Source organism: Urocampus carinirostris, chromosome 1 (genome assembly GCF_059441175.1).
Source record: "Urocampus carinirostris isolate Australia breed hairy pipefish chromosome 1, RoL_Ucar_1.0, whole genome shotgun sequence".
NCBI lineage: Eukaryota > Metazoa > Chordata > Actinopteri > Syngnathiformes > Syngnathidae > Urocampus > Urocampus carinirostris.
The window spans coordinates 23,823,830-23,833,819 of NC_142349.1; the positions used below are offsets into that span (position 1 = coordinate 23,823,830).

The 9,990-nt window shown below is 42.4% G+C and overlaps 1 protein-coding gene across 1 annotated transcript; it reads right to left on the bottom strand.

The window, feature by feature from the left end:
• Positions 1-1,242: 1,242 nt before the first annotated feature.
• Positions 1,243-9,850, bottom strand: LOC148374003 (melanoregulin). Its single transcript, XM_088331099.1, has 6 exons — positions 8,256-9,850; positions 8,013-8,185; positions 5,990-6,155; positions 5,832-5,922; positions 3,860-4,023; positions 1,243-1,686 (listed from the first exon to the last, which is right to left on the bottom strand). Exons 2-6 carry the CDS (start codon positions 8,099-8,101, stop codon positions 1,498-1,500), a joined length of 699 nt encoding a protein of 232 aa, XP_088187225.1. The 5' UTR covers positions 8,102-8,185; positions 8,256-9,850; the 3' UTR covers positions 1,243-1,497.
• Positions 9,851-9,990: the final 140 nt, after the last annotated feature.

A 9,990-nucleotide genomic window follows, 5' to 3' on the forward strand; every position in this document is an offset into this window, starting at 1 on the left:
AATTGAGTCCATTTTGGCAGAAAAGTCCTTTTCTTGCTAGGAGTATTCTTTTGTTTATTTTTCGTCGAATCGTTCGCTTCAAATCACGTGTTTTCCTTGCCTTCGCGGTCTTCTGAAGAATTTCTCTGCCGTTTTTTCGTGCCGGAATTATTGCAGTTGTTACCACTTTCTGTATTATGTTTCGACTTATTACCGACACTGAAGAAATTACCAATTTCTGTTTTTACGGAGGCATACTTCTCTCTTACTCGACAACCACCAAAACAATGACGTCATCTCGAAGCAACAAGATCTCGTTTGCCGAGATCGGCGCGAGACCAAAACAACAATGGCGGATCTGCCTGACGAATAGTTTGGAGTGCGGTAAATCTTTGTTAAAAGAAAGTAATTGGGTAATAATGACAATTTGGTGTAAAAAAAGTTGCGTACCGGAGACGCACGTTTTTGACACAATGTGTCCCCAGCAAAAATTATGCGTCTAGAGAACACTGCTCATGTTAGTATTGTTTTGCGTGAAATGAAGTGGTGCCAAAACGAGAACACTGCTCATGTTAGTATTATTTACTGTTCTAGTGCTGCTAAGTTTCCTCTACCTGCTTTATATGGATACGAAAAGTTTACTTGATTCAAACGTATAATTTTTTTTTGTCTGTCTCCAAAAATGGACGAGTTTTGGTTTTAGAAGTAAAATCTTAAGCCCGAGCACGGCCTGAAATCCGGGTCGTGCCTCAAATGTCGAATGTTTTATTTTCATTTTTTAACTATTCACTCGTCAGTGTTCAATGATTCTATTTCCTTGCGGAGGATCTGTGTGATGGATTCTGTCCCCCTCTTGCACGGCATAGTCCTCGTTGGCACTCTAGGTGGCATCGCCGGTCGCAGAGAAGCAAGCGGGCGAGTGGTGGGGGAGAGGAGTTGGTCAAAATCCCCCCCGACTCCTCCCAAATAAAATATGAAAATTCAGCTTTTCTTTAAGCTTGGTCTCTAGAATCAGGCTAATTGGTCGGGGTCGGGCTTTATTACCCGCGGGCCCAGGATGCATTTTTCAAGCTGTATGTATGTACCTATTATTCTTGTGTTAAATCAACTTATCCAAATATCCAACGCATCATTTCAATAGTCAATGACCAGTCGAGTATTAAAATAGTTGTTAGTTGAGGTCTAAATGGAATAAGATTACATTTTTTGGAAACACCCTTATATGTATTCCGTTACTCCCCAAGCCTGGACACTGACTCATGATCGACTCCACAGGCTTGCAATTTTATTAGTTATCATTGTCGACATGACAAATATAGAGAGCAGCGTGACTGGTCGGGTAAGGGGGACAAACACTTGACTGGTTGCTTTTGTCCAAACGTGGTTCAGCGAGTCAGCTGTCGGCCTGAGCAACATATTACTGTCTAGTCATGTGAAGCTCATGCGAAGCCCTCAAGGCCACCGTCTAACCTTTGCGTCTGTCGCCCCCTGCCCGCCATCTGAGATTGCTGCAGTTGTTCAGGACTTCTCCAGGCTCCCCCCGCTGTCGTCGTCGGGGCAGCCGTTCATGGCCTCAACGCGGGCCAACAGCAGCGGTAGGTTGATAGCTCCGGGCGGCTCGTCTTCGTCAGAGTAGTCACGGGGCGGGTAGAAACGTCTTGCCTTGGTCAAGAAATCTTCGGCAATGTCCAGGTACAGCAAGCGGTCCTGGTGAGAGTCAGAGACAATATCTTACGTTCGAGCCCTTGTATAAGCCTAACCCGAATTTCAGCCCGGGTCGAGCTAAAAATGTCGTTCATTACGTTTGAGTTGGGCCGGGCTTCTCTCTCACTGACATTTTTTTGGGGCTAGTAGCGTATTTTTAATGCAACCATTAAATTATTAATTTATGTATTCGGGTACCTTCCCTTAAATCATTTGTTTTTCACCTTCATGTTTTATTCATATAGTTACTTGTTCATTTAAATAGGTAAATAATTTGAATCTAGATACAATTACATTTAAAACGCCTAGTTCTTGGACAAATATGAAAGCTACAAGTGATGCAATGAGTATTGCACGACCAAATGGGCCTACTCACAACAAAACAGATATTTGCCTAGTGATTTAGGGCGGCAGCACGGCGGCGCAGTTCTGAGGTCATGACATCAAACTTTCCTCTGTGGAGTTTGCATGTTCTCCCCGTGCTTGCGTGCGTTTCCTCCGGGCACTCCGGTTTCCTCCCACATTCCAAAAACATGCATGTCAGGTTGATTGGCCGGTCCAAATTGTCCCTCGGTGTGAATGAGTGAGTTGTCTGCCTCTGTGTGCCCTGCAACTGGCAGGCAACCAGTTCAGGGTGTCCCCTGCCCACTGCTGATGGTGAAGATGCTGTATCGGAGTCGGCTCAGAGGCTTCTCCTGCTACTGGTAACCATGGAAACCAGTACTATCTCTTACAATAACGTCCTGGAGAGGGACGGGCGCCGCCAGGCTGTACTTGCCCAAGGCGCACCACAGGAAGAGGTGCCCCTACGACCCATGTGGTTAAGGAATCCATCAACCGAACATAGGCCGTGATAAATCAGTATCTTATATCAACTCACTCGACTAACATTACAGTGCGCAGAGGCGGTTCGGGGCTGAGAGTAGTTTTGGCCACGAGAGACTGTGGTCTGCAAAAGACCGAAGTTGCCTCATCCAAACTCTTGCAATATCACTTCAAAGAACTTCATGTCTCTCGTTTATTATTCACCAGTTATTGTTTTTCTTAGTTTCTCTGCTTTCTCTCTTTCTTAAAGAGTTGCACTAGATTCTTAAGGACGTACTGCTGCTGTGGTGTATGGTCTGATTTTCAACCCGTCTAAATGTCGGCGGCCTGAAAATGTTCCAGTTAACTCTTAAAAAAAAAAAAAACAGTCAATGATGGAAAATTGGCGTTGAAGGTAACCTCTGCAGACACAGAAATATAAACGATGTAAATGTTTATACCAGGCGTGTCAAACTCATTTTAGATGGGGGCCACATGGTCGTAAAGTAAAAGAAAAAAACATTGTCATGGCGGCCAGACTAGTAAATTAATGTCATAAAAAGTGTGCTTCAGCTGGAGGGCTGGGGGTCTTTTCAGAGGTTCAAAACTAAATTAGGATTCAGGGACGTAAGATTTGAGTATAATAGATTTCATGTCTATTTTAGAAAGAAGCTAAAGCTTCTTAAAGCTTCTGCACCGACACCCAGGTGCTATTTATCTTTTTGAATTGCCTTAAACAGCGCAGCCATAACTTTGATTTTAAATAAAATAACACTGGGGTGGGTTTCTTCAATGTTCTCTGGTTGATTAATGGTGGTCAGCAAATACAGCTGTAGTGGGTGCTTTGTGAGTTGGTGATTTAGCAATATCCAGTGCACATATTTAGAACTGCAAGTCATTGTTTGACGTGACTCAACTCATTTTCCTCTTGTGCTTCTCCCATGATTGTCTACCGGGCCACATAAAATGATGTGGCGGGCCAAATTTGGCCTGCAGGTCATGAGTTGACAGATGTGGTTTATACAGTCTTGTTTAACTTAGATTCATCAAGAGGATAGGCTTTAATTTGTTATCATGAATCAATTCTCCTAATCCTGAGGCCTCACAGATAAAATTCGAAATTTCGGGTTCGCTTCGGGCCCGGTCCTGCAAATCAAGTCTATCGGTCGGGATTGGGCTCGGTCGGGCATCAATGCCCTGGGGTCCGGGTCATGCCGGGCTAGATTTTTTTAGGCCCAATCCTATCTTTACTTAGAAGGGGAAACATCTCACTTTTTGTTTGTTTCTTAGAAAACTTCCTCCCCCCAAAATGGAAACTTATTTTCACAGTGTTAAACAACACCATTAGAGGACAATTCAGGCTCCTCCTTACCAGAATGAAGAGATATCGTTCCGGTGGTGGCTCTCTGCTATTGAAAAGGGACGTCTCTGAGTGCAGAGTTTGCAACAGCGAGCGAGCAGCAGCGGCATTGCGCATGCGATCCAGCGAAGCGCCAGCGGATACAGTCAGCAGCGAGTCAGCCTCGGCCATGAAGCCTACAAGAGGACAACAAGGGGTTAAGCTTATGATAAAAGTCAACAAAAAATCCACGATAAATCAGCACATAATTCAGCTATTTTGTGGTTTGTTAGAACGTGAAATTAAATCAACTCCAATGAAGCTTTCTTTAAATTTTTATTTAGCACACACATTTTAGATTTACTGTAAAACTCAATATAAGGCATATTAAAGGAGCTGTAGAGATTTTTTTTACCCACGGCTGCCTAATCCTAGCTTGGGTCATCATTGCCTCTGTCAAGCTCCTTATAGTGCATGTGCAAGCACGAACATTTCTCAGATGTGATTGAATAAACTCTTCTTTTTCTCATTTTTCTTGGAGTTTGGGTTGGCGTTTGGACTATATCCAAAACAGGCGTTTTCTTACTTACACCATTTTCATGCTAAACAAATAGAAAACCAAAATACGCAGAGACAAGCATGAAGTCACTCGACTATCCCCCCGGCCACCTGCCCTTCCATTCCTTTATTCTGAACAGCTTTGATACAAGTGGGAAAATGTATGGGCTCTTTGAACTCAGTTGGGCATTGTTGACACATACTTAATAGATAAAAATATTCTATTTTCAACTTTTAAGGACACCTCAAACAACGCATCCCACTTTAAATTAACTATGTCTGACACAAAGTCGTGGTTAAATTAGACAAAACACATTGAACACCACAAATAGGCTAATGAATAAGAAAACTATTGCAATGTTACAACTGTGAAATCAATGCTTACTTAATCACCAGAGTTAGCAAAGGCAAAAAACAGAAGGAGCAGCACAATGTCAACTGAAAAAAAGGTTTACTTCTTTAAATTAATTATGCAATTACTGTACTGTAAGAAGGTTAAATTTCACTGTGTAGTAATAGTATAAAATGAATACAAATAATTGTGTTTAATAGTATTATAACATTACTAAAATGTTCAGTTGATTTTAAGTTGGCGTGTAAAGCAACATAATTTTTTATTGAATATAATTGGGCAGGGTGTCTGGGCTCTCCCTTAGAGATAAGGTGAGAAGCTCAGTCATCCAGGAGGGACTCTATGTAGAGCCAATGCTCCTCCGCATTGAAATGAGTCAGTTGAGGCGGCTCGGGCATCCGAAAGGATGCCTCCTGGACGCCTCCCTAGGGAGGTGTTCCGGGCATGTCCGCAGCAGGCCCCGGGGTCGACCCAGGACACGCTGGAGAGACTGTGTCTCTAGGCTGGCCTGGGAACGCCTTGGGATCCAGTCGGATGAGCTGGAGGAAGTGGCTGGGAATATAGGGACGTCTGGGCTTCCCTAGGCTAAGTGGAAGACGATGGATGGACAATTGTAAAGGTGACCTCAAATAAAGGTTTCCAGTGTACTTTGATTCAGTTACTATGTAGAACTTCACACATTACTTTTTATCTAATTTTATCTTTGAAAAGGTTTATGCAGAACCCAGTACGTTTTAAAATAAAACATGTACAGTTAAGCATAGTTTTGGTTCACCTCTTTACTACCAAATATAATCCAAACAAATATATAGAATTTGCCCGAGTACAGCAGGCCTTTTCAGGATATTAACTAAAGGGCTTCCAAAATGACCCAAAGAAGCAGATTCTTACATTTACAGCTTTGACGAATTGGTATCATTTGTATTTCACAGTCTTTTATTTCGGTGTCTTTGTTCCGCGGATTCCAATTGATAGCGGTTTAACTTTTTCTAGTTGCTGCCGTTAACTTTGTAGTCCCCCGTTACACCAGACCTTTTGGCACCACTTCATTTCACGCAAAACATTTGAACTTCTGAAGTTAAACACATGGCTCACCAAGGTTTTCCAAGATGGTTTTCCACTTTTCCCGGACTTCCCTACGGGTGTCCCGCATGGCCTCGATGTCCACGCTCAGGCGGCGGTAGCCCTGAAAATGTTAAGAACGCAAAGCTCTTTCATCCCCGCATGATAATTGTCTTTTTTGGCGACTGTACCGTGGATCCCATGCGGGTCTTGTTGCGAGCCTGCAGGAGTGCGTAGAGCGTCCGGTCGTCATCCCGCTCAGTATGGCTCGGGTCACCCGGCTCGCTCCAAAGGTTTGCCTCTTCGTCACGGCGCTTCTGAACCTCACGGCTGAAATACTCTAACGGGTCCGGGGTCCTTGGAAGTGCGAGCGGACAATTGGGGGTATGGTTATTAGTCGGGGTAGTCAGGACATTTTATAGTAGTTACCAAACTTTGGGATCCACAGCACCAACCTATTTTCAGACTGCGGATACTCAAGTTGTCGATACCAGATGCCGATAAAAAGAGAGCATAAAATCCCTTCCCTCTACCCAAAAAGATGACTGACAATTTTCAATACCTACATGTACATGTAATAATATTGTTCTATAAAAACATTCTTCTAAAAATTAGTTGGTAATTGTAAAACAGCCATTATTAGGCATTCTGACATCAGTCACCATCACATGTAGAGATAGCTCAAAACCGTTTGTCACAGAGCCAAATAAGAAAATGGCTACAAGCCGAGGGCCGGACGGATTTAATGTCAGTTTTTGAAACGACGCCTACAGTCTAGTGAACCTAATGGAACCTACTGAAAATCTGACAAATATATTTCAATGAGATCTGATAAATGAAGCAATATTTTCGAATTGCTGTATCAGTTATCTTCAATTTTCAGCTGGCAAAACAAGATTAATTTGTTTTGTATATAAATCCCCATAACATGAAAATTCAATCAAAGAAGTATCTGTATATTTCAGGCACCATCAGTAGCCTTTAGTTTTTAGTTCGAGAAAAAGTTATAATACAGGCAAGAAAATGGGTCAGGGCTCAAAAACTGTCTGTTTTCTGAATTCACTAACATTTGTCTCTGTGGAATAAAAAAATAATGTCTTAACAACATAAAATCTATTACGTCTTGCACACAAATACAGTACTCCTGCCAGCACCACCTCACACCCCCATTTCACTCCACCCCGCCACACCTGAAAACATTTTCTCCTCGAATATATATAATTAACGTAGGGCACCCTTTTTCACTTGAAAACGGTGAATTTCTCCTTTAAAATAAGAGATTTTCATGCCTGATAACGGCAATTTTCTATCAGACACTCAACTGGAATATTTTTTCTAATATAACTGGAATTATTTATAATAAAGTACAACATTCTATTAACAGAATAAAACGCCACCTTTAATGAAACCTAACGTATAGTAAAAAAAAAACACGATTCTTGGTGTATAATAGTGATTCAAAAAAAAACTTCTCGCAAGTTGGATTTGGCCTGCTGTCCTCAACTACATGCTTCCATTAGGTGATATCATTCACAAGTATATCATATTCCATTGCCACGCAGATGACACTCAACTATATCTTCTGATGGACGAATCTGCCACACTATACTGTGGAAATTTGAAGGCCTGACTCACTGAGATAAAAGAATGGATGTCACTCAACTTCTTGCGCCTTAACTCGGAAAAGACCGAAACTATTGGTCCATCTAAATGCTGTGACTTGTCCTCAAAAACTGCTTTGAAAATTGACAAATGTAATATTACCCAGAGTGACTCAGTCAAAAATGTAGGTGTCACATTTGACGCCAATCTGTCCTTCTACCTCATGTGCGGTCCCATCTCAAGGTTTCTTCATTTTCCTCATGTTGAGGTTTTTGAGTTTTGCTTTGCCCTCATGTAGGTTTTAGATTAGGGGATGGTGTAATAATAATCTGTGGTTTGCGATAATCTGTGGTCTGTGCAGCCCTTTGAAACTCTTTGTGATTAAGGGCTACACAAATAAACATGACTTGACTTATATGTCTGAAAAAGGGAAACAGTAAAACAACTTGTAATCAACTGCCGCAACAATAAAGAAGTAATTATAAAACCTCAATCACTGAGGCATTCATATCTCCTCTGGTATCATTTCTAACATGGTATCATCCTGAGGTCACGGTCTCATTTTCCCTTTAAAACAAACAAAACCACAAAGATGGGTGAAATTGCTTTTACCCCACTAAGGGCGTCTTCTCGTCATCGTCGTCGTCATCGCTGTCATAGCAGCAGCAGCAGCAGCAGAACCTGAAGAACGCCGAGCCCATGGAGGATCAACGCCGGAATATCCCAACCACACGTTTGTTTTAATTATCTCGGGATGCCTTTCACCTCACACTCGCTTTCACATGCTGAGGAAAATCCCAAAAATTATTTCATTTAGGAATCGATAACAGAAAACAGGACCATAACCCTTTTTACCTCCTTTTTAACTTCCCATTGTCCGAGATGCTGCGGCAGATGCCAGAGAAGGTCTGCAGCCACTCCAGTCAACTGGTACACGCAATTTTGAAACACAAACTCACTTGAGTACACGGTCACAACCATGTCATGTGAGTTGGACAACCCTCCCCACCTCGCCTCAGAAAGAGGACAGCACCTCTTTTCTTTATCTTCGCAAAGGGGCGTGTTGACCATTTTAGCCGCGCCTTCATCGGCTAGAAAACACTTCAAATTGGCATGAATTGGCACCCTAGGGGCCTCAACTTTGCATGTGACCTGGTAGGCCTGCTCAACTGCTTTTATTGTGGATCACTGTGGAACTTTAAGTCACCTGCTTCTACCAAAAAAAAAAAAGATCAGTACATTAAGATTTTGCCTCATAAGGAATGCATCAATAAACGCACAGCTGAGCATAATAAACACATTTTTTTAAGAGAACATTCTTCAGTCATCTGAGTCTCACAAGCTTATAAATTGATCCGAGCAGGGCACAAAAAAAAAGCAACCTGTTTAAGGAGTTGTGGTAGTTTTGGTGCGGACCAAGAGGACATGTCTCCACCATTATCGGGGAATCCTTTTTATTTTAATCAGTGGTGTGCCATCAGGGCCTCCATGGCGTTCTCTGCTGGCCTCGAAAATATCCGAGTCATCCATCACTTATCTGCACCGCTTATCTTCGCTGTCTTTGGGCAGATGACCCCTGAACTGGTTGCCAGCCAGTCGCAGGGCACACAGACACATACAACTTACTCGCTCATTCACACCTAGGAACAAATTTGGATTCGGCCAATTAACCTGACAAGCATGTTTTTGGAATGTGGGAGGAAACCGGAGTGCCCGGAGGAAACCCACGCAAGCACGTGGAGAACATGGAAACTTCGCTCAGGAAGGCTTGGTAGCTGGATTTTAACTCATTACTTCAGAACTGTGCCGTGGACACGCTAACCACTCAGCTGCTGTGCCGCCCATATCTGAATCATGCAATGGTAATTATATCTTGTCCATCAATACTTTTGAATAATTCCAAATTGTTTTGTCACCTTCCCTTTCATTGCTTCTGGTTGCACTGCTTCTAGATATTTGCTTTACTATTCAAGTATTTAACCATTCAAATTTCAGCCATTAGTCATTGCTAGACTCAGAAATCTATCTGGTGGCCTTCACAAAAAATCCAGAAGGCCATGTCTTTTAACATCAGTCTTCCAGAAACCTGTTGGTTTAGCCAATTAGATTAAGATTTGGCACCTGACTGCCTGCGAGTGGGTGTTGGGAAACGTCACTGATTCACAAACTATGGTTGGCAAACCACTAAAGCAATGGCGAAATATATTGCTGTGTCATTTTAATAGTGAAAGGTCTGAAACCAGCAAGTCTTTCGCAAGCGGGAAAAGTTTTGTCTGCTTTCAGCCTAGATATAAGATCTGAAACCCAAGACCAATCGAGTTTGGGGCCAGAGCCAGGCCAAAATGTCAATCTTTATATTTATGTCGGGCCGGGCTCTCACTTTATTTTTTGATTGTCTACCAGTCATTGTTCTTCTTTGTCTCTGTTTAAAGTCTTATTTAACTTAAATTTAGCTTCACAAGACAAGCTCTACTTCAACTGCATTGATTTGTTGAGGAAGATTTGGTGCAGACTTGGTTTCTTGCATTAACAGAACCAATGTCTGGTTGAACAATAACTGGTCTGGGGGTGGGCTCCAAAAGATTCTTGG